The 25,453-nt window shown below is 38.2% G+C and overlaps 2 protein-coding genes across 3 annotated transcripts; both read left to right on the top strand.

Annotated features, from left to right (window-relative positions):
• Positions 1-11,704, top strand: LOC121884878 (deleted in malignant brain tumors 1 protein-like). 2 transcript variants are annotated; one of them, XM_042393961.1, is made up of 9 exons: positions 1-474; positions 2,307-2,342; positions 2,437-2,751; positions 4,020-4,334; positions 6,111-6,404; positions 6,543-6,836; positions 8,234-8,557; positions 10,521-10,655; positions 10,783-11,704. In XM_042393961.1, exons 1-9 carry the CDS (start codon positions 459-461, stop codon positions 11,166-11,168), a joined length of 2,115 nt encoding a protein of 704 aa, XP_042249895.1. In that variant the 5' UTR covers positions 1-458; the 3' UTR covers positions 11,169-11,704. The 2 variants fall into 2 exon arrangements, with proteins under 2 accessions (XP_042249895.1, XP_042249894.1); XM_042393960.1 differs by lacking the exon at positions 1-474 and having other exon boundaries at positions 1,999-2,342.
• Positions 11,705-14,763: 3,059 nt separating this feature from the next.
• Positions 14,764-15,941, top strand: hspb9 (heat shock protein, alpha-crystallin-related, 9). Its single transcript, XM_042393979.1, has 2 exons — positions 14,764-15,181; positions 15,292-15,941. The coding sequence occupies exons 1-2, from the start codon at positions 14,958-14,960 to the stop codon at positions 15,752-15,754; spliced, it is 687 nt and encodes a 228-aa protein (XP_042249913.1). The 5' UTR covers positions 14,764-14,957; the 3' UTR covers positions 15,755-15,941.
• Positions 15,942-25,453: the final 9,512 nt, after the last annotated feature.

Genomic DNA, 25,453 nt, shown 5'->3' with positions numbered 1-25,453 from the left:
GGCGAATGCCTATATGGCCTATGGCTTTAGCCAGCCCTGGGGCTACAAACTGGGAGCTACACACAAACCAATAAGAAAATAAATAATTCTAAAGAAGTAATACTCCTCCAGGTCCACAGTCTTTGAGGAGCTGAATTTTGTGTTAATGATAAGTTTGTAATATCTGAGCAGGAACTAGTGCTAGTTTCAGTCTGACTTTCCCAGCTGTAGGAAAGAAGCAACTGCTGTCTTTGTGGCCTGGAAAAAAATGTCAGTGTTAAAAACATGGGGATGGGCTGTGAAATGCTAGCCTACAATTCCTCTTAATTTGCTTCAGTGCAGCAAATGAAAGTGAAATGTGTCAGTGAGAGAGATTCTGTCACTGCTAACACAAGCAGTACACTGTAGTGCTGCCTTTCTGTGTCTGTACCAGCCCTCCTGAGCCCAGATGCTTCTCTGCACTATTTGCAAGAACCAGGATGTTGCTGGTTTGTGGTGAGTAAGACGTGCTTAAAGATGATCTGCTGTTACTGGCTGTGTGTGGCTATGTGACCTCTACTTCTATTTTGGCTATGTCATAGCTACAGTATATCAAGGGCACAATTACTAACCTCAGTCTGTTCCACCTCTGATAGTCTTAAACAATAAACTATCAGATTATGCTACTGTGAAGGTTCTTAAATTGTACTAAATGCTTTGTTACAACCTGTAGGAGCCAGCTGGAAAGTTTATAATTTCTTAAAATGTTAACTTGTGCGTAAAAGTGGTGTATGTGTATTTAATCATACATATTCAGCCTTTCAGATTATTTGCTGCTGAGATATTCAGGTTGTAGCTGCAGGTTTCCAACATTACTGATTAAAATATCTGTACATTTGCTGGTTCAGCAAACAGAAAACAGATTTCACAGCACCTGTAGAAAGAGGTAGACAAGAGCAGACTTCCCAGTATAGTATGAAATGGCCGTGGACTTGTTAGTAACGCTGGGTCACTACAGCACATAAGCCAGTTAGCCAGATATGCTAACATTTGCAGTTTATGTTAGAGCAGACAAACAAACTCTTACATTCCTCTTTCAGTTTTTGCCTTTGGAAAGGATGAAAAAAGAAACCTTTGGTGGCTCTGAGAGCTGCAACATAGAAAACATGCAAATAGACAAAAGAAAAAGCAAATGAAGAAAACATCTTCACCAATTTGACAACACACATAACATTCTGAAAAAAAAGAGAAACAAACAAAAAAAAAAAACCGCTGCAAATTGAGAAAACACAGCAAAAAACAGAAAAGTGTTACAAATGCAGAAAGTTATCTGAATGACAAAAATGACAAAAATGCCTAAAATGACTTCTTCTGTAGCTCACTTTTGATGAACAATTGCTGTGAGTGCTAATTGTGGTGACAAACACATTGTTTCCTGTGGCTGCTTCACAATAAAAGCCACCCTGTGTTTTGACAGTTGAACACTTTTAATGTGAAGCAGCAGCAGAAGGAAATCTTTACTTTGCATTAGCAGTAACTTAATATAGCTCTGATATGGTGAGAAATATACAATGAGGCTGTTATTAATTAGATAAACTTGTGCTTACATACATGCATTGTTTACTGTGAATCCCTCATGATATTGCCTCTGAATCCAGCGCTGCCATGGCAGACTCCAACACTACCAATAAAAGCCACTATATAGAGAGAAAATCTCTGAATTTAAATATTTTGAATGGCTGTTGCAGAAAAAATGCAGTCCACAAATAGTATCAAAAATGGGGTTTGACTTCATTACAAAAATCTTAAGCATTAAGAGTTTAAGTAAGTAACGTATAGTAAAAATGTGGATGACATAATACACAAGACATACGTAATAACTCAGAAGTATAGTGCTTGCTTAAAAGTGAGTTTTGTACACAAATGTGTTGCTTGAGTGTTGCAACTTTTGTTCCTTGTACATTATGGTTCCAGAATATTTAATGTGAGAAGAAGAAAAAAAAAAAGAAACAAATTACCAGAAAGAGAAAGAGGAAGTGATCCAGGAAGGACAAGCAGTGTGAATGTTTCTGTACAAGGCGGTTTTTAGTTCAGTTTTCTGTCGTCGGCTCTGTCTTTGTACAGAGAAACCGTTGCTATTTGAGCCTGATGCATTTTCTAAAATGTCGTTCTAAACAACTGTTTTTCTGTATACAGATTTTAGAGGAAGGAGGACTTTTGGAATTCACTTTAAAGTTTCTTGACTTTGTTTCATTAGAATAGGAACCTAAATCAGAAAAAGGGCAATTTTCATCTCAGCACTTTTCAGCTTATATATTGAGCCATGTCGTGTTTTTTCTTTCCTATAGTCTATCTTCTCCTCACCTCAACTTCAACTGCTTCAGGTCAGTACATTCCTCTGTGTGATGCATAAAATCCTTTTTTAAGTGTTTACTTCATTTGTAAAATTTTGTGTGTTACGTCTTTTGTGCCTTATAGGTGATCAGATCAGATTAGCTGGGCCTGGGTCCACTCGGTGCTCTGGAAGAGTTGAAATCTATCACAGCTATACCTGGGGAACAGTCTGTGATGACAACTGGGACATAAATGATGCTAAGGTGGTTTGCTGGCAGCTGGGCTGTGGGACATCACTGGAGGCCCTTCAATCAGCCCAATTTGGTCAAGGAACAGGAAAAATCTGGCTTGATGATGTGAGCTGTTCAGGCAGTGAATGGTCTCTAACTGAGTGTCGACACAGTGGATTTGGGACACACGACTGTGGACACAGTGAGGACGCTGGTGTCGTTTGTTCAGGTGAGAAACTTTTGAATAAAGTATTTATAATAACTGTAAACCTTTATTTATAACAGTTGTGTCATCCAGTCAGTGTGGCTTGTGATGTGTGTCAACACCATTCAGCAGTGAAAAACAGCTGGCAACCACTTTCTGCAGCATGTTTTTCGCATTGAATAGCAGAGTAGCAAGTGTGAAATGTTTCTTAATCCACTGTTAATCAAACTGTGATGTAAGTGTGGATCGAGCATTTGATAACTGTGAAAAGCATTATATCTTACTGGCAGTTGTGACGATAGTAGTTTGTTTCTTCAACAGTCTGTTTGAGTGATACCAAGCAGGAATATTAATGACAACTTTTGCAAAATGTTTCCTACCAAAATATTTTCAGTCATGTATGTAGTACATACAGCCTGCCTCTGTCCTTTCCCACCAAACCAGACCTCAGGCCTCTTCTTCTCTTCTGCTTTCTTCATGCATCAAGGCTTTAGCACAAGATGTGAGTGTGTGTGAAAAGAGCATCTGATAGCACAAACAGGACTATATAAGGAAACTCCTTTGCTACTTCTCTACAAATCTGTGGCTCTGGTCCCAAATACTGTTCATCTCTGACATGCTTGTGCCATATGAGCCTCCGCACATCTGGGGCTGGCCTACTGGCTGTCTCAAGAGTTAGAACAAAACACGGTGATCTTTCTATTTCACTTGATTTGAACTGCACTGGTTTTTAAATACTTTACCTTTTTTTACTTTATCTTTTATACTTTTTAAGTATTTTATCTTTTGTATCTCTTGTATGTGCATTTCCACGTTTCAATTGTAAATCTTTTACCTTTACTGTATTTCTATTACTCTGTAAAGCACTTTGACTTGTCCCAGTGTATGAATGTGCTATACAAATAAAGCTGCCTTGCCTTGCTTTTCATTAGAGCCTCTTTTCAAAGCCCTGCTGGTTCAAGGCTTCTGACATAAAAACCAAGTAACAGTGACTCCTCCAAGTGTTTCCCTCCAAGATTCACCAAACTCTGCCACAAGTCTCAGAAAACCTACTTGTGAAATGGATAATATAATATCATGTATTGAAATCGTTTGTGCAGGTTCATATTACTAGTGGTTGGTTTAGTGTTGATAATGTATCTGCATGTATCACTTTTTTTTACTGCTAATAATGTTTGCTGTCATTTAATAGAATCAATAATAATGGTTTTGGTAAAACTGCTCTTAAGATACACACACAAGAGATACTTGTTCTATCCTTTATTAGTTTGTCTTCTGTGTTCTGTGCCTAGGTGATCAGATCAGATTAGCTGGGCCTGGGTCCACTCGGTGCTCTGGAAGAGTTGAAATCTATCACAACAACGCCTGGGGAACAGTCTGTGATGACAACTGGGACATAAATGATGCTAAGGTGGTTTGCAGGCAGCTGGGCTGTGGGACGTCACTGGAGGCCCCTCAATCAGCCCGCTTTGGTGAAGGAACAGGAAAAATCTGGCTTGATGAAGTGAGCTGTTCAGGCAGTGAAAGGTCTCTAACTGAGTGTCGACACAGTGGATTTGGGACACACAACTGTCAACACAGTGAGGACGCTGGTGTCGTCTGTTCAGGTGAGAAAACATTTTAATCACTTACATGATATACTGTATGTTATAATAATATAAAAACAGACTGATTGGCAGTCTGAGGGGCCATGTGACACAATACTGATCACTTTAATCTCAAAGTGTTACATACAAGGAGACACATAGTTGCAAAATGACTCTTTTCTAATTTAGCAGAAAAGCTACACTGACAAGATTTTTATAAAGTCTGCACAATGTTAAGCTGACATTTGGGAAAACCAAGCAGTTCCCCAAAGTGGACCAATATAGAAAGTGTTTTATATTGTTACTGTTAAGAGACACTGTTAAAGGAATTCTCCACTGACAGTCTATCTTTGAAGTATCACCCAAAGAACATTTTCTCCAGTGCTGCAATTTCATTAAAAATAATAAACAAAATTTAAAGTAATAAACAGTTTGAGACTCAAAGAGGAAAATTTCATAAAAAAGTAAACATTTGATAAAAGTTCAAAGGTACACATTATACTTTTTGTGATTTTCTGTTATTTATGTACTGCTGTCGGATGTTTATGTTAAACATGGTCAAAGTTCCAAAACTTGAGGTGAACATAAGTAAAAAATGCTCCCTGCAAGTCAAAAGCCAGGGCTTCAACCTGCCCTGAACACTTCGTCTGCATAGTTACCTCTACTTCCTCCTCATGATGAGGTCAGACTTGCCCACAAATGGCTGTCTGTTCTGTAGCCTTGGTTGCTAAGGTTACTGCTAAGGTCTTTTCATGTGTTGTTTACGTTGTCCTCTCTCATATTTTGGAATCACCTTCCAGCTCAAACATGTATGGATGTATTTGATAAGTTTCCATTTCAAGTAAAGAACAAAAAGTGAAATCCTACTACTACTGCAGTATGTGCATAACCTCATGAGCCACATGAAGTCAGTCAAGGCACAGTTTTGGGGAGCTAACCAATCAGAACAGAGTGGGCTCATTGAGAGAGACAGAAGCTAAAACAGCCTGTTTCAGACAGAGGCTGAAGTGAGGGGCTGCATAAAGGGTCAGTAAAAAAAAGTATAAAGAAGAATATGTACAAATGCTTCCAAAAAAGGGTCAGTATAAGACCTTTTTAAACTGTAAATCATGCAAAGATATTCCAAGAGAGCCCTAGAATATAAATATAGTATGTAGTAATATGTCCCCTTTTAAAAAAAAGAGAGAAAAGATTATCATTTGTGTGGCGGAACTTTGTTTTTTCTTCTTTCCTCTCCCGTTAATCATGCCTCGACCCCTCAGATTTATATGATGACCTATTGGAGGGGCCTGACCCCTAAGTTTGGAACCACAAGAATAAATTACTTAAATGTGTATAAAGTAGATAAAATTAACTGCTTACTTTAAGTACATGTACTACTTGTTTAGTTTCACTGAAGTTGGATTTTCAATGCAGAACATTTACGTTTTATATGTTTTTATTGTCACTGTATATAACAAGTAAATGATCATGACTCCCCCAGTTAGAACTTGTTAAGAGGCTGAAATATAATAAAGCTAAAAGAGACGGGAGTGCCTTATACATATGTTGTTTTTTTTATTATTTTTTTAATCATTTATCATGAATCCAATTTAAGGATTGGATAAACAAAGCTTGTGACTTGGTGATTATTTGATAGTTGATGTGTGTCAAATTCTGCCCACAATAGTTGCCTCAGGTGGTTGCTTTACCACTACATGCTCACTGAGCTCTGAAATAAAAGGCAAAGCAAATGTGAATCAATGATATAACACTGAATGCTGTGACTCACATTGATTACTGTGCTTTTTTTTTCAGTGGATCTCCCAAAGCCCAGCATCTCCATGAATCCTGCTGGTGAGGTTAGCTGGGGTCAGAACGTCGGCATCACTTGTTCAGTCTCAACTCAGCTTTCAGGTGGAACATTCAATCTGAAGAAGACCTCAGGTTCATACAGACAAACTCAAACATCAAGTAGAAACCCTGCAACCTTCAACATCCCTAATGTGAACTTTGATAATGAGGGATCGTACCAGTGTCAGTATGAGAAAAGCATTTCAAGTCAATCATTCAGCTCCCCCCTGAGTGACTCTGTCACACTCTCTGTTACTGGTAAGATCTAAGTCTTGATGTTTTATTCACTTGTGTATATAATCAATGGAAATCAAGCAACTTAATAAGAGTGCAGAATATAAAGCTCAGCTCAAAGGCAACACATTTAACACATTTAATATTGTGTTGCTTTTTCAGTGAGCTTCCCAAAGCCCAGCATCTCCATGAATCCTGCTGGTGAGGTTAACTGGGGTCAGAACGTCGGCATCACTTGTTCAATCTCAACTCAGCATTTAGGTGGAACATTCATTCTGAAGAAGACCTCAGGGTCATTCAGAATGACCCAATTGTCAAGTAGCAACTCTGCTACCTTCAACATACCTAATGTGAACTTTGATAATGAGGGATCGTACCAGTGTCAGTATGAGATAAGTGGTTCAAGACGAAACTTCAACTCCCCTCTAAGTGACTCTGTCAGACTCTCTATCACTGGTAAGAAAAGCAAATTAATCAATACATTAACTCATAAAACAAAACAAGAATCACACAACAGTAGTGCAGCAACACCATCAAATCTGTCTGAAAACATCACAAGATAAAAGGCATTAGCGTCATAACAAAACAAATTGTGATGCAACTGTTTTTGCTGTCATGTTTAAAAATTGTGTTTCAAAAAGTTAAAAGAACTCAAAAATACTATATAACCAGCACTAGAAGTAATTAGTATTAGTAAGAGTGAAGACAATCCTAAAATCTCCCTTCAAAATATTTTATGTAGCTGCTGAAAAACTTAAGTGACATGTCATTAAGAATATAAAAAGCTAAAGAACAAGAGGAAACGGCCATGTTTTAGTATAAAGTGAGAAGTCAAACTGCAACTGGAATGTCGCTTAAGTTTCAAAATAGAAAACAAATAACCAGTCAAATGGTTTCCAAGAAGGTTCATTGCTATTCTTCATTGCTTTGTTTTCTGAGGTGACCCCAGAGATTTCACTGTTTTCCATTGATAAGTGGCTCCCTTTCTGTTGCACATGGAACAATAATGTCCATAAACACCACACACACAAAATCGCATTGTCTTTGTCTGCATTTTGGCAACAATTATATTTGTTTTTTTACTGTTTTGAGTTTAATGAGAAGACTGATCTCATTTTCACCTCTCTGCACGAAGACTTGGAAGCAGTCAAGCTCTATGAAAAGCAATAAAAAGGAAAATTCTTATTCTTTATTTGGATCTCTATTAGCTGCCACTAAGGTAGCAGCTATATACCTATAACACATAGTTATTTAAAAAACTAAACATTACAACAGATCAGGTTGCTTAATAATTATTAGAAGAAGGCATGTTAGTAAATGGAACAGCAAGAAAAATATAAAAGCCCTCTGAATATGTTCAAAAGTATGTTTTTTTTTAATATTAATTCTGTCAATTTTTTCTCCTTTCATTATTTTATTAGAATAATAGTATTGTAAAATTCTTAATTGGCATTTAAATGATAATTTTAAGATGTTTTGCCAATATTTATTAATACATAAGCAAGCTAATTTTATTTAACATTTATGTTTTTCAAAGCAAATCAGTGTATCGAATGATAATAATCATCAACTAAAAAGTCTATAATTATTCCAGTGCTACACACACTTCCAAGTGAAAATCATAGTATCATCACTTATCCTCGGTTCTTTGTTTTTACCTTCATTTTTCTTTCATTTTTAGAAAAATGCATTGATTGTCTTGTGAAATGTTTTTTTTAGAATAATTTAGCTTGAATATCCAGAATTCAGAATAAATCTCATCTTTGCTGATTTAAAAATGTATATTTTTTTAAATGTATATTTTTAAAAAAATGTATATTTTTTAAATCCTGTGTACCCTTTTTTCTACCCAGTGAGACTGCAGCAGCCCAGTATCTCCCTGACATCTCCTAACAGAAAGCTGGTCTGGGGTCCTGAGGGTGCAGAGGTCACCAGGAGTTCCAGCTTTGTCTTCACCTGCTCCATTAACTCCATCTATCGTGAAGGCCATTTCTCTCTCATCTTCTCTGGCTCCAACGTTAATTACACAAAGCCAGCAGTCAACCTCTCAGCCTCCTTTAACTTCCCTGAGGCTGAGTATGAACACCAGGGCAACTACAGCTGTGTGTATGAAGTCACTCTGTCTGGGCAGAAGTTCAGTTCAACAGAGACAGCACCGATTATTGTCATCATTACATGTAAGTAGACTGTAGAATTTAAGCTATGCATTGATATATTTTATGAACAATAGCTGAATGATACATTTGCCAATGTACCAGAGTCACATAACCTATTTATATTGTTAACTTAAACACAACTAAATATGACCCACTGGTGCTAATTACTCTCCATACCCTTTCAGTACGCACACTGGAAGATAAAGTTTGTGGGTTCACATACATACTGTAATTATCAACCACCGAAGTTTTGGTTCAGGCATGATCTCCTTCTATTTATCCTCCCACCACACCGAAAAGCCTCGATATAAATTAGAGAACAGCATAGAGACACACACACACAGAGAAACAGGAACACACAAAACAGAGCGTGGGCGAGCATAAAAACGAAACTAAACAAGAAACAGAAACTGAACTTATGTGGTCTGTATTCTATTGTGTTTACTTACTAAATTTAAAAAAAATACAAATAGACCTTTCAGCAAACAACTGGCTTTATACTGATTTCATGAACTGCTGCGTGCGTAAAGATGGTGGTGACAGTTATTGTTGTTAGGTGAATGGTTGAGTAGTGATGAGAAAAAACGCAGACTGTGCCATGTTCACTGAACCTAGGATAGAGGGTGTTATGTGCTGTACAGATTGTAAAGCCCTTTGAGGGCTGACTTTAATTTACTTGACTGTAATGTTACATAATTGTTTTTCATTGTTTTTTGCCCCAAAACCCCAAAATATTATTTCCTTGTGACCTGGTTGCAAATGTTTGATGGTCTGGCACTGGTCCATGGCCGGGGGACTGGGAGTGTTAACATCATACATAGTTTCAATGAAGAGATAAAACAGGATGAGGCACAATATATTCGATACTGTCAGACAGAGTGAAGTAAGATATTTTTCTAACCTTAAAAAGCTATTTAAATGGAAATTTAAAAAAAGGGAAAAACTGGATGTTAAGTTAATGAAGCACTTTCCTGGATTAAATATTATTTCATTAACAGCGGCCAAATGGTCCCTCCTGTACAACACTGGGATCCACCAATTTACCTTATTCTTACACAATCCGTTTACAGTCTGTATAGAGCAGTGGTTCTCAAAGTGGGGTCTGGGGACCCCCAGGGGTCCTTAAGAGGGTTCCAGGGAGTCCCAAGCAAAAAAGGGAATAATTTATTTTCACTGTAATTCCATCTATAAGTAACACAATGACAGAATGTCTGACTATTTTGGTCAAGGGTTTTATAGACTTTCTGTAATAAAACATCTAAAAGCAAAAATCCTATCACATTGGGGACCCTTGGACAAAAAATATCAAATGGAGGTCCATGGTCTATTTTGTGTCAGTTTAGGGGTGCTTGACAGGAAAAAGTTTGAGAACCACTGGTATAGAGGACCTGCCTGCAGACTGTTCTGGAACTAAAGTGCAAGTGTATGCAGAGGATGCAGTTTTGTATAGTCATGAAAGACGGAAAAAAGAACAAATAAATACCATATAAAATATCTCTAAATGGTTGAGTGCTTCCTCATTGCACCCAAACACTACATTACATTAAAATTTTCTAAATGTAGGCCTATGTATTGTTGTTAAGGTGTGTTCACACACAATGAAACTCAGTTCTACAAAAAAAAAAAAAAAACCCAACAAAAACAATTCATATACAACTGTGTGAATGACCCAATGTGTTAATCCTGAAGAGGGTTAATGCCTGGGACTCCCCCCAGTCAGTCAGAACTGAAAAAGTCTTTAGGATGAGAGATGATTGGTTTTCAAGAATGTAAAGCAAGTCCAGCTGCATTTGGATGACTGAGAATGTTGACAGACAACTGCAGGTGAGCCAAACAGTAGTAAAGTACTCTCATAAAAAAGTGTAGAAGTTCTGTCAGTGAAACAATCTTGCAGCAGTTACTTGTGGAGTAAATTATACTTGTAGAGTATCAGGTATGTTTTGAAGAACGAACATAACCTTGACTATGTTTTTTCCTCCTATAGTGCCGTTGTTGCTGTTGATGTCTTCAGTAGCCGCTGGGAGTCTGCTGCTGCTCCTGCTGGTCTTGTTGGTGGTCTGTCTGGTCCGCAGGAGAAGACGACAAGCCAAACAGCCCGTAGCCCTCGCTCTGACTCCAGGTCTGTGCTCACCAGGATACACAATTCCTCAGTTTTCACTACACACTTTCATCCAAAGAATTTTGTGCTTTTAACAAACTGATTTCACATTCATGACACATTTTTGTTCCAATGATCGGGTTTCCAGTGGCTGTCAGTGTTGAGAACCATTACGGCGATGATGAGGATGAGGAGGAGGAGGAAGACTATGAGAACGTTGAGCCAGTGAGCACCAAAATGAAACTCAAAGAGCAAGCATGCGGAGTGGAGGAAGAGGAGAGTGATGATTATGAGCAGCCAGAGAGTGACGAAGGTCATGATTATGAAGACGTGGACAGGGATGTGAATTACATAAATGCCGAGGAGTTCTGTCACAGTGTGGAGGACGAAGGTTGTGATTATGAAGACGTGGACAGTGATGTGAATTACATAAATGCCGAGGAGTTCTGTCACGGTGTAGAGGACAACGAAGAGGAAGAAGATGATGAAGAAGAAACCAGTGATGATGAAGATGACTATGTAAATGTAGGCTAAGCTAGTCATTTAGCTAGACACTGAGATTGGACTTTATAGTGAAGCAGGAGACATCTTATGCGCAGCAGTTAAACTTTTTGAAATGAAAATATATTTGTATATTCATTGATTGTGGATTTTTCAATGAGAATGAAGGAGTAGATGTAATTTTGAGGATTTTTTTAACATGGTAACTGAACAATTTTTCTGAACAAAACATGATTATTATTTCAAGCTTATTCGTGTTTTTATATTTCTTAAAACATGTCCAGAGGGGATCTTTAATCTTATGTCGAATTGCTTAGTGTTATTGACATATATATATACATATAAACATACTGTAATTATTGTGTCAAATGACATTTTTTATGATCAGGCATAATGTTATCAGAGTTTCGGGTTGAGGTGTGGAGAAGTGGATCAGTAATGAAAAAGTGTCTTTGTTTTTGTTATTGTTTTTCTTTTGCTGGGTAATATCTTTGTTGTTGTTGTATGAAATCATTTGAAGACATAATTCAAATACATAAATTGTACATTTTTATTTTGAAATATTGTTTTAAAGGCTACATCTAAAGTGATTAATGTTGAAAACATAGCTTACTTATAGATACCTATTTTGTTTAAAAAAAATTTCTTAATGAAGTCATTTGTTTTCTTGTCCATCTCTTTGCACATGCACATACACACACATAACCCAGATATAACCATGGGGAGTCTTAAGCAGGATGGTCTCATACAACCATAAATACTGACCAGACTGGGTGGTGTAATAATAGTCCAGTAATTTATAGCTGAGGAAAAGGCAGCCATCTTGAACCTCCCTTTCTATTTCTGTTCCTGGCATCCCTTGGTTCACTGACACACTTCCTTATTTTTGCGGTAGCCCTCTTTATGACTCAAAGCTGACTATCTGTCTTTTCTTCAGTCTGATGATGTCTTAATCTGTCCCACTTTAGTCAAAATCTTTGTATCCACATCATGACCATAAACAGATATCACATTCCAGTACAACTAAAACACAAAGCCATAAAAGTGACAACACCTCTGTGACCCTGTCAACAAAAACTAAACACATTTTACATTAGTAATATTAAATGCTTAGCAGTTGTATTAGGTTACATTGAATTCATCCACACCAACACTGTTGACAAAATGTTTAATTGATTAAACAAAAATATATAGAAACAATAGATAGATTGATATAAATTTGTCTATTTTGCCTCAACACACTGTGACAAGCAGAGGTGGCAAAAACCACAATGAGCCAATCACATGCGAGCTACATCACAGTTTGAGCCAATGATGTGGAGGCAGGTTTACGGTATGACGCCTAGGCAGCCACAAATAGATATGACACAGGCACCTTGTAATGTTAGCACACTGTCCTCACACACACACACATGCACACACACACACACACACGCAGACAGACTCTCTAGGGGATGTTAGTGCACTGAGCTCATCCCTCGAAGAACCAGTGATGAAGCCTTGTAACCTGAGACAAGAGAGGCTTCGCTCACACTGCTGGTCTGCAGGCTCATTTCTGAACAGCTGCTCAGGTCTGATTTTTGCATTTCAGTTTGCATCTGTTCAGAGAAAAATGTAAATAGAGCATATAACACATACATAATGAAAATGTGTGTGAGCTGTAACAGCAGCAGAAGACCACACATCTGTTCTAATACCTACACTTTCAACTTGATTTGAACATATTTTAGATAAGTAAAACTTTTCAATTAATGGCATCTCATCAGCAATAAAGTGAATTTCAGTTTTTTTGTCTTGTTGTCCAAACTAATACTAGCTTGGATGACAACATTTGTCATGGCAGCTCCGACATACTATAGTTTCAGCATATATTCTGTAAATGAATAGTTTGCCATTTTGGGAAATATGCTTATTCACTTTCCTGCTGACAATTAGATAGGAAGTTGATACCACTCTCGTGTCTGTAGGCTAAATATGAAGCTACCACCAACAGCTGGGTTAGCTTAGCATAGCACAAACAAGGAAATAGCGCCTGGCTGTGTCCAAAAGTAACAACATCTGCGTACCATCCAACCCATAAAACCACTATGTGTCTGTTATTTCTTGTTTTAAATAAATAAGATATGACAAGATGTTTTAAATAAACAAAATATATAATGTTTTGCAGTAATTATTGAGCTTTAGAGGCAACATAATGTCTACCTGGATGAAAAGTTCTGCACGGTAAAAATGAAATACAAAATTTTTCACTAACTAACCCGTAATTTTGACTCAACAGAAGTATATATTTATTTTTATCATGCAAAACATTTATTTTTTCCCTTTTCCTGGTAGAAATGGACTTCCATACAGGCTAAATTAAACCTTTTATGTCAACATCAATGGACACTGTCATTGAGATGGTATAGAATTAAATGTTATTATAAACTTTACAATCTTTCTTTAGACCCTCCAAGTGTTTACTACATACATTTGTAGGCCTACTATTTTATTCTCATTAGCCATTTTGTCCCCGTACATGCATGTCATTGTCTTACCCTAAATTCAATGACTCATGTCATACATTGTTACCATTTTCAGGAACTATTTATCTAATGTCCACATTTACAAAATTATCTCAGTCTTGACAGAATGTTCCTCCTTGTTCTCCAAATCCAAGTAGAGAATGTACATTTAGCTTAAGAACCTCTGTAACTAAAAGTAAAATATTATAATAACTTGATAATTTGAAGATTATCTTGATATCATCTAAAATAACTCTTTGTTGCAAGAAAAAATCAGCTGTCCTTTCTTCATTAACCATCAGAATAATATTGTTCTCAGTCTTCTGTTTTGTTTTATGTTATTCTAATTTCCATTGGGATGTACATTCTTTTTTTTAATCCAGTAACACAAAACTTGACATTTAATGTTGGTTAACGTTGGTTAGAGTCTACTTAGTAACTATGCAGAAGTCAAATCTTAAAAAGTACAATTTTATTGGCTTAAACCTGAACCTGAACTGCCTATTACAGTGGACGCTGGATATAAAGAGGTTATGATATATACTGTATATATGTTATATCCCATCTGTTCAGGATGAAAACTGAAAACAAACAGAGTTTTGGTAGCCATCAAATATTTAAAATCACAAACACAAATTTGGAAGGAAACAATGATATCCAGTTAAATGTCAGTATCACATAATCCTTTTTTACACTTGCTGGAGGGTTTGTTTGTTTTGTTTTGTTTTTTTGCTTTCAATAAAGTGTTTCAGTTTCAGTTATTTCACACGAATGAACTCTTTTCACTATCATCCCAGATATTCTTATTCTGCAGAATTAAAAATGGCCAACAAGCTAACCATTTTTATATTCACACACTTTAGAAATCTGTATCTACATCATATATTAAGAGAGAAAAAAACACAATTAGGATAGCAGTGTGAACATGGCCACATGCACACAAACTCAAACAGCCAGGAGTATGACCATGAGCTGTCTTTAGCCTTTTGATGAGTTGCAGGGCATTCCTGACCTCGCTGGCACATGCGAACTAACAGCAGTGAGCTCATGGGTTGTAAATAGCTCAGTGGGAGGGACGAAGCAGGGCAGCTGGAGTATATAAAGGAGAGAAGTCTTGTGTGATGTCCCAAACTACTTGAAAGAGGACTAACAACACAGAAGAAACTTAAGAGACTCTGAGCTCTTACTCTTCACTGGAGCCTTGAGATATCAAGTCTGAGAAGGGGAATCTGAAGAATCTCAAGCCAAAGCGGCAAGGATACGCAACACTCATAGCTTGCCTTATAAACAAGGTTTTTATCAAGAACTGTCTTCTGACATGATGTCCCAGCACGCAGCCTTGAACAGCCTGTTTGGCAATGACCCTTTCTTCAGCCAGGAGCGGCTGCTGTGGCCGCTGCATCATGAGTCTCTCTCCTCGCTGCAGCAAGACTTCTTCAACCGCAGAGTCACGCTGGCCAACAGCCTCCTGAGGGAGCTTCACAATGGGCCCCACCTGCTCAAACTTAGCCCTTTGCCCTTCATTTCCTCCTCTTTCTCCAGGTATGTACAGTAACTGGCTATCTCAGAAGTAGCTACACCTTGCCTGGCTTATGTTTTAGACCAGTAGAGTCAGGGAGCTGATTTTGATCCAGATTCTGATTCTCTTTCAGGCTGAGTGACGGTAAAGAGCAGCTGAAAGAAACTCCCAGCTCAGAGCTGCAAAAGGAAGCCCTGCAGGATACAGAAAACAACAGTGACCTCCTGGTGACCCTAGATGCACGCGGTTATGCCCCCAGTGACATCACAGTCAAACTGGAGGGGCGCAGCCTGGCAGTGGTGGCCATGAAGCAGGCCGGAGCCGAGGAGACTCAGTCCTGCTCCTCCTCCTCCTCCAGCGCTTCCTTCTGCTCCTCGGCCTCCTCTCAGATGGGATTTGCCCAAAAGATCGACTTGCCTCCTCACCTGGATCTGTCCGGCCTATCCTGCTCCCTGATGGATGACGGACAGCTGCGTATCCACGCCCCTGTGGCCAAACAGCCAATCAGTGAAGAGCATGAGGTGCCCATTCGGTTCAGGACATCGTTGGAATTTCCCATCACCAAGGACAAGACAGAGGAGGACCACACAGACTAATACACACATGACCTTAAATAAACATGCATATGTTTTTATGCTCACACACACACACGCTTCCACTAAAAGACTGTCTACAATGAGCAACGTTTACGATAACAAAATGAAGAGATTATTTATTTTATAATTGTTTGTAATTTGTATAATTTGATGAAACAAAATAAAGTTTTTGATTTTCAGAAAATAATATTTGTAGCCTACATTACTGTGTACATGGGGCAGGGATTTATGAAAGAAATAGATAAATACATATATAATGGCCTTGTGTGACCATATGATGGCGCCAGCATTCTATTTACACAGAGGACAGACACGCAGGAGGAAGGGAGTGAGGGAGACAGAAAGTGGAGGGAAGAATAAGATAAAGTCCTAACTGCTAGCAGTGCATTAAACTCCCCTCAGGTGACTAAATTACTAACTTTAAAAGGTTCCAGTGACATTTGGTTTCATGGGGAGAAGTTATTTGTTGGCGCGCCGCAGCAGGTGACAAAGAAAAGCAGCAGTTGAATGTTTTATGAGTCCTGCCCTGAGGGGCTCACAACAGAGGAGAGAAGAAATAAAGGCATTAGGAGAAAAGAAGTGGAAATGCCAGAAGAGAAGAGAAGAGAAGAGAAGAGAAGAGAAGAGAAGAGAAGAGAAGAGAAGAGAAGAGAAGAGAAGAGAAGAGAAGAGAAGAGAAGAGAAGAGAAGAGCAATATATATAATTGATATATATATTGAATTTATAACTTTTAATATAAATAATAGTCTGTCCTGCTATTTTCTGCTATAAGTAATATTATTGCATCTTATGATTCAGTCTTTAACCTAGAATGAGTATTTAAAGGGGCAGTTCACCCAAATTACAATAAGTACATCTATAAATAGAAATAAATAAAAACATGTTCTTACTTACATCTAGTGGTATCTAGGCATGCGGATAGTTTTGGTGTTATTTGTTCAGATTTTGAGATACCTGTGTCTGAGATATCTGCTTGCATCCCAAAGGAGGTAAATTTAATTTTGTTTGTAATGTGCAATATATAGAAAATGTACATTATAAAATGCCAACGGCAGCATCTTTTTCAAGAATCAGTGTTTCTTTTACTCTGGATAGTCGACGGAAACATGCTGTTAACAGTTTTAGTAGGGATCTATAAAAGCTTTAAAAGTATGTTTTGTTAATTATCCAGAATAACAGCAACACTGATTTTTAAAGCCATGTAGCAGTTTATTAATTTATTTATTTTTATATCAATTTTCAATGCTGTGAATGCCATTGACCTCTATTACACTGGAGAAATCTCTGAGACAGATTATTCAAAAGCTGGCTAAAAAAAAAGAAAAAAGAAGAAGCTATCTGCATGGCTGAATACCCCTAGAGGTAAGTAAGAACATAAGTTTTTTATTTATTTATTTTTGTAATTTGGGTGAACTGACCATTTAAGGAAGTTCATCCATTTTGCTGTTATAAACACAGTGACTGGGAAGAACATGGAAGAAACACATGAGTACTGATAGCCACTGTGACAAAACACACACAAAAACAGTGACACCTATAGACACTCACTGTATATCCCAACTCTATAACATAAAGCATAGTGGTTACATTGCAAAATGATGGTCATTGGACCATACTGTGGCAGTTATGCAATAAATTTACCACCTCTACTGTTGGAACTAGTGCCAACATCAAATTTAAAGGACCAGTGTGTAAGATTTAGTGGCATCTAGTGGAATGGACTTGGCAGAGTGTATAATCACCTGAAAATAAGAATTGTTGTGTTTTCATTACCTTAGAATGAGCCCTTTATAGCTACATAAACATAGCACAAAAAGTAAGGAAATTTGTGTTTGGTAGATCATTTCTTTGTTGTAACAATGCTTCTTGGCAATAAATCTTATACTGTTGGAAAGCCTGTTTATTTCCCTTTTAAATGGTGCCACATTTGTAAGGAACATGCATATGTGGGATGAGCAGCAGAGCTGAGTATGTGGGTTGTGCCCATGAAAAATTTGCCAAATCTTTTTTGCCAATGCCAAACAGTTTATTCTGCCATTGACATTATTTGGTGTTTTGTGGATTGGATGATTGAAGTTTGAAGAAACAAGAAATATTGGCAATTTATCAATTTATTCATTTAACAAACAGGAGCCTCAGTAGTGTGTAGAAGAACCATACACAGCCACAACAGCCTGGCACCTCCTCTTCATGCTGGTCACCAGCCTGGTCACACACTGCTGTTGGATGGCATCCCATTCTTCAACCAGCATTTGTTGCAAGTCAGCCAACGTGGTTGTGTTGGTCACTCTGGCATGAACAGCATGCCCAAGCTGATCCCACAAGTGTTCAATGGGGTTGAGGTGCTGGCAGGCCATTCCATCCTCTCCACTCCCAAATTCTGGAGGTACTCACTGATAAACCTCGCTCTGTGGGGGTGAGCATTGTCATCTTGGAGGATAGAGTTCGGTCCCAGACTGTGGAGATATGGGATTGCCACTGGTTGCAGAATCTCATCTCAATATCTCTCTTCATTGAGATTGCCTCCAATGATGACAAGCTTAGTTTTTCCAGTGAGGGAGATGCCGCCCTACACCATCACACTGCCTCCACCAAATATGCTACTCTATCGGTGCAGCAATCAGCATAGCGTTGTCCGTGTCTTTTCCACACTTTGACCCTACGATCCAACTGCCATAGGCAGAATCTGGACTCATCGTTGAACATAACGTTCCTCCACATGTTCAGGTTCCAGTGCACCTGTTGCCGACACCAGCGCAAACAGGACTGACGGTGAAGGGCAGTCATGGCAGGCCTCCTGGCAGCACCTGGGGGTACCAGAAGCTCAAAACAAGAGTCAATAGCAACAGCAAAATGAGCTGTTTGGCATTGGCAGAGAAGATTTGGCAAATTTTTCATGGGCGCAAGCCACATACTTAGCTCTGCTGCTCATCACACAAATGCATGTTCCTTACAAATGTGGCACCATTTAAAAGGGAAATAAACAGGCTTTCCAATGGTATAAGATTTATTGCCAAGAAGCATTGTTACAACAAAGAAATGATCTTTGAATGAAATGATGAGCAGGTCCCCTTCCACGGATTCTGCCATGTTTCTACAGTAGCCCAGAATGGACAAACCAAACACTGGTTCTAGAGAGGGCCTTTTGCATTTTTGGCAGGTTTTGCAGCCACCGTGGGTTCTCCTACATGCTTGGAAGGGGAGAGGGAGGGGAAGTGTAATAATTTGGTTGCAATCTGCACCCTCACTGTTAGATGTCACTATATTCTGCACACTGGTCCTTTAATAAAGGCTTTACTAACTAAACAAACATGTTTTACCAAGGATTTATTGTTCTTTTGATTGTTCCCTTTTGAGCCTGCAAGTAAATCTGGGCCCTAAAAAAGGGAAATATTTATGATCACTTTCTTTCTCAGATGCAAATGCATAATCATATATATAATTTTTAAATTTTATTTAGTTTTTTGTCAATCTGTTTTCTGCCCCTACTAAAATAAAACAGGATTCTTTTTTGAATACAGTGTTTCCATTGCCTTACAGTTACCCCTTTAGTTTGTAGGTTATTATCACAAAGTTTTCCTTTCTTTCTTTCCAATGATCTGTTTTTATGCCTCTCACACTGTGTCCTCCTCTCGTCAAATTCTTGGTAATTGTCCTCACGGACTGAAATGTCTTCACAGGCTCCACAGGGGGTTGTTGTGTGTAGGTGTATGTGATTGTGACTGAGCATGTGTTTGTGTTATTTGTATATGAGTGTGTGCATGTGCGTAAGTTCTTGCATTTCTACAGTCGTAAGGACCAAATGTGCTCATGCACGTAGAATGACGTCCTCCAGAGTGAAGGCATTTTGCTGACAAACAAGTGATATAGATGCAAGTGTATATGTGTGTGTGTTTGTGTGTGTGTGTGTGTGTGTGTGTGTGTGTGTGTGTGTGTACGTTCACACAATTGTGGAGAAAAGTGTGCAAGACTTGCAGATGATAATTAATCCCTTGGCATGATATTTTGTCCCCCTCCCCACCCCAACACTTAAGACTCCAGCACACATATACAAACACACAAACACACACGCACACACTTGGCGGGAAATGACTGCACATTTTCCATGGTGACAGATATGAGGTCATAATGATGATGGATTCTCCAGTCCAGTGAGGTGGTAAACTTTGTTTCTCCTGGAGACAGACTTCCTCAGCGGAGGACACTGTTTACACTGGCAGCCAGTTCATTCTAAACATACAAAACTCTCATCTCAATAATCTGATTTGTGCGTTGTGTGCTGCAGTCTGGGTGGTCCTTTGGTTGATTTCTCACCAAAGGTGAAAAATCCTTTTGCTGCTTACAGAGATACCAGATACCAAATCAGGACTAAGTCAAATGCACCATTCCATCCTACTTGCACATGATTGGCCACAGTTGGATTGCTTAAAAGTATATTAATTGTGAGGAAAATTAAGAGCTGGTTTGCTGCACTTTGTGATATAAATTGTGATCTTTGTGCTTTGTTTAGGATAGACCTTGGAGTCTGATTTGGTGTTGAAGTCAAAGTCAAGTTGAGGTATTCCATTTTTTTTACTTGCTGCTTACCGGCTGCTTCTGTTACATATAAAAGCGACAGTGATCTTGAGAGCTCAAGGCACTGCAACTTATTAAAACACATGCAAATAGAAAAAAAACACAATCAAATGAAGAAAACATCTTTTCTAATTTGAGACAATGCAGCATAAAAAATATGCAGCAAATACAGAAAACACAACCGAATACAGAAACACATTGCATATACAGACAAAATAACCTGCATCTGTAGTCAGGTTGTGTTGTCTGTATTCTGTTTACACATCTCTGTGTTTGGTTGTATTTTCTGTATTTGATTGTGCATTTTTGTGCGTTTGCAGTTTATTGTCTATTTGTATGTGCTTTCTTAAAGGAGCAGTGTGTAGGGTTTAGGGGGATATACTGGCAGAAATTGAATATAATAATATAAGTGTTTTTTCATTCATTGTTGTGTTTTCATTACCTTAGAATGAGCCCTTTATATGGGTCCTCTTCCATGGAGCCCACCATGTAACACCACCATGTTTCTACTGTAGCCCAGAACTGACAAACCAAACACTGGCTCTAGAGAGGGCCTTCCAGTTTGTTGCAGTCTGCAACCTCACTACTGGATGCCACTAAGTCTTACATACTGGTCCTTTAAGTTGCAAAGTGTTGAGATCTCAGGGCCAGTGTATAAAATAGTAACAATAACATTACATTAAGGACATACAGTTTCAAAAAATGGAGAGAGAGGGATGGCACAATAACTCAGCTACACATGTTGTGTATCTCTGGGCTGTTTCTTTTTAATGCCACAACACTGCCTACAGCTCTATCCTACCAGACTAATGCACTAACATCACAGCAGCATTGGTGTATGCAGTGATGAGCAATTCATCCTGCAGGCTTAATTTTGTGATCCTTTCCTGTCTCTCCAGGTAGCACTCTAATTTTTACATCAGTGTGTGTGCTGCTCCCCCTACAAACTGCCAAAATCTGATTGATGACTTAAATAAACATTAGATCAGCATACCTGGCCTGGAGGAAGCACTTCATGGCAAGCTCACTGTGAAACAACTTATTACAGACTAATTCTGTTCCCTGATCAATCAATCAAACAAACAGCTGATATTAACCTTAATTTTGACAGATTTCATTTCTCATGAATGACAACTCTTCTGGTATGGTTAGATGCTGCTTTATTTGCAGTACTATGTGGGAAGAGTGAGACACTCTAACACAGCCAGGGTTAGCTGTTTGATTCCCACTGGGCCATCCTAGCTAAAAGTGGATGAGCTTTTGTGAGCCATTGTGAGTCATTTTGGATCAAGATGTCCACCAAATGGCGTTAGAGTTATGACATGGTGACAACTGATTCATCAAAAGGTGACAAATGTAGCATTATGTACTAACAATTTTGACATATTAGAAGAAAAAAATGTAAACAAAGAAGCCTTCTACATTTTACATTTTGTGGCAGAAAATATGTTGGGCTGCTTTACACTGCAAAACAAGAACCATTCATGGTATTCATAGTTCATTAATAGTACTGTGCATTCTCTTTGTGGGTTGGAGTCTTTCTCAAAATGTCACAGGTAGAAGGCAGAAAAACATAGTAAATAGAGTCATACAGCCAATGATAGTGTTGCTTTTAGCAAAAAATGGAAGATATAAACTCTTTACTGACAGCAAAAAAAGGTTTATGTTTGTCAACATTCAGGTACTGCAAGACCCATTCCAATAGCTTCTGGGTCATCAGAGAGTACTGCCCCCCTGGTAGGGACTTTTTAGAAGGTAAGACCCCCAGCCCTGAAACTAAGGTAAATGTAGACCTTAGTTTTTCCTGTCAAAATGTAGGATTTTCCTCAGTCATTAAGAAAGGTTTCTGGGCCCCTGGGACAATTCCTGTAGTGAAAACGGGCTAATATTTCCATGTTGTGTTTATTTTAGCTGGCTAGTTTAGCCACTGATAAGACTTCATTCAGGAATCACTTGGATTTTTTTTTCAACCCTGCAACTTCATGAGGATGCTTCATGTGTGCAGTCACTGGAGCTGCTCTAGATGTCAAAGGTCAGTAAGAATCCCTCCCAACCTTGTTAAAACATATTTTAATTTCTGAGCGATTGCCCAACACCACACTAGTTAAAAACAATGAGTCTTTTTGTACTAGGGCCAAGAAACATAAACTTCAGGAATTAAAACACTAAAAATAAAGTGAAACCAAAATGTCCATTGCCCTCCATCCAACCCATACCATTACCAAGCTCCTTGATATGGTAATGATCATAATCAATTTGTTATCATAATAATAACAATAAAAATAACTTTATTTATATATCACTTTTCAAAACACAGTTACAAAGTGCTTTACAATAAAAAACAGAACACATTTTAAATGTAAAAACAAACTGAAAGCCATAAAAAGTAAGCACATTATAAAACACCAAGTAAAATAAAATAAAATGCCATAAAATATAATAAGATCATGGAAACAAACTTCATCATTAGTATCAGTCATGAAACAAATAACATCCAGCTTGAAGAATAAAAAAGTCTGTCTGTGCTTCTGCATTTTCATCTAGTTGAAGACAAGGAGTAGAGGATTTTTGACAAAAGGCTAAGCATTAGGTAGATGTCTCTTTTATCTTATGCTATTTCTACTTTTTATATCTCTCTTTTCTTTTGCCCATCCACTCTTTTACCTCCCTGTGGTCTACTTAGATGTTTCTTTCATTGTCTTTAAGGTGTTGTTGCTCTCTCGATTGTCTGCCTCTTTATTTTTTCTGCCTCCATTCTCCAAGAGGCCAACAGGTGTGTGAAAGATGTGGGGAGATCGATGGTAGAAATGAGCTTTATTGATCGGATGATAAGCTATCAAATGGAGAAGCCCTGGGGCTCCTTGTTCACTTCTTAACCCTTCTCTTATTTCTCTCTGGTTTCTGTCTTTTTTTGAGAATTTTATTTTTTTTAATGTGTTTTTACTTTTTTCCTTTCTCAGATCCGTCCCTCCTCTCCTGTCTATTTGATCTCTCCCTGTGTCTGCATAGATATTTTCTAGATATTTCTCACTTTTCCAATGATGAAAACTAACCTGTATGGACCCTTGGGATTCTTCTGACTTAAATCTTTTGCAAACACACAAACACATTCACACTCCTGGCTTTCCAGCATCGAATAAGAGGAGTTACAGCAGGACACAAGACAGCACTAAAGCTGTTTCTGACATGTCATAAATATGAGGAGCAGCCTGTATTATGCTGGGCAGAGCCCCGTGCCCAGGGGAAAAACAAGGCCTTCCATCTGGACAAACCAACCAACAGTAACTGTCAAGTGCAAAAATGTCAACCACTCTTTGTGATTTTGAAAATCAAAGGATTGTCTGGACACTTCATTTTAAGTTAATAATAGTACATCAATTTTCTGCTGTTTATCCAGATCCCAGTCATGGAGGAAGCTGTTATGGTTCTGTCCCAGTTTGGCTCTATGTTCCTTAGCTGCCATTATCCACCAGACCCTCAGCTTTTTTCCCTTTGATTATAAGTCTGGACTAAGTGGGAAAAAGACAAATACTTTGAATATTAAGATAAACCGACTGTTTAATCCTGTGTTGTGATCTTACATTGCCATAGATGTCCTCTGTGTATATTGATCTGTCCTCTATCAATGTTTATGGATAGACTGAAGGGGAATCTGTAGGTGGGCAGAAGGTGGATGTCCTGTAAATATCTAACATGCTAAAATGATTCAACAGTCTGTGCCAGATTTTTGTTGTTCCTTATGTTGGTTTCACTTGTATGTTTGAAAGTTGAAAATGTTAGCACAGATAGCAAAATTGCTGTGGCCCAGATCCAGACCACAACCAACACTTGCTGCTCTTTCATCCGGCCCACATACCACGTGGAATGATGGCACTTGGGTGGTCCACTCGTGTTTCCCAGATCTGGGCCACAAGCAAGCTGTATGTCAACCAAGAACAAACCAGATAAACAAGAACTGGCCCACATCCAGAATACACATGCCTAAGAGCACCGCATCTTTACCTAAAAAAGGCCCACATTTGATTGGGGACATTTGGGCCATATTTGCTATTTCACATGTGGGCCATTTCAGGTTCACATCCATTTTGTCCAGGCCAGAAGAAGGTCAGCATTTCCGCATCATTGCCTGAAGTGGCCCTCTTCCATATGCTATTTGTGAATGTGATATACAGGGGTGTTGGCTGGACTGTTAACCATCAGGGGCTGAGCCCAGATTCTTCTCCATCCAAAAACTTTTAAGAATGTACTTCTAAATAGACTGTTTCCATGGTTTTTTTTCTTGCATAAAAATGTGAAAATTGGAAAAGGAAGGAAGGGTTTGGCTTTGATTTACCATATAATCTGCACATGAATATTCCAGCCACTCGAATGTCTCAAATCAAAATGAGTCATATCAGATACCTACAACCATTATTACTAGGCCCACATGAAAGAAAATCTTCAAAACCCATAATACTATGGTAATTTCACAAATGAGAGTTGAAAAACAGCAAAAAACTCAAAGTGACAGAGCAAACTTTTATAATTTGGTTGCGAAATCATTGCTGATGGATATACTTGACATGAACCACAATAAATGATTACACTGGAAACTGTATATTACACCTGACCTACAGTAATGTGTGTGACACATCTAAATCATTGAGATTTAGTGTTTATTTCCTAGTTTAATCTGACATCTCTCATGAGAGCCAACTTTTTAAACTGACTAACATAATCAGTTCAGCTAGTAGCCTAAAGTTTTGTTTTATAGAGGCTATGGTTACTTAGCCGTCCATGTATGACATGATCAGAAAAAAAGTTGGATTGATCATAAAACTTATCTTGGGTCTTATCACTGTTTGTAGGACTATCAGACCGATAAACTATAAAACCTTTTGGCTATCTAACATGAGAATACGCCAGTTTGGTGTCACTACTAAGCTATCATTGCTAACAGTTTAGCCGGCTACAGTCCAATGCAATAAGAACAGTATACAATGACTCTAGATTTATCATGTAATGTCAAGAAAAAGATGATGATTATGATGTTGACATACAGCATTTTGGTTCAAAGAAGTCTAACAGGTCTAAATAGTTACTTGAAGATAGAAACAAACAGTTCATGTTTTATATCAAAACTT

The sequence above is a fragment of the Thunnus maccoyii genome, chromosome 18 (genome assembly GCF_910596095.1).
Source record: "Thunnus maccoyii chromosome 18, fThuMac1.1, whole genome shotgun sequence".
NCBI classification, from domain to species: domain Eukaryota; kingdom Metazoa; phylum Chordata; class Actinopteri; order Scombriformes; family Scombridae; genus Thunnus; species Thunnus maccoyii.
Note: the sequence above shows the minus strand (reverse complement) of the source record. Positions and strands in the feature narration are given on the sequence as shown.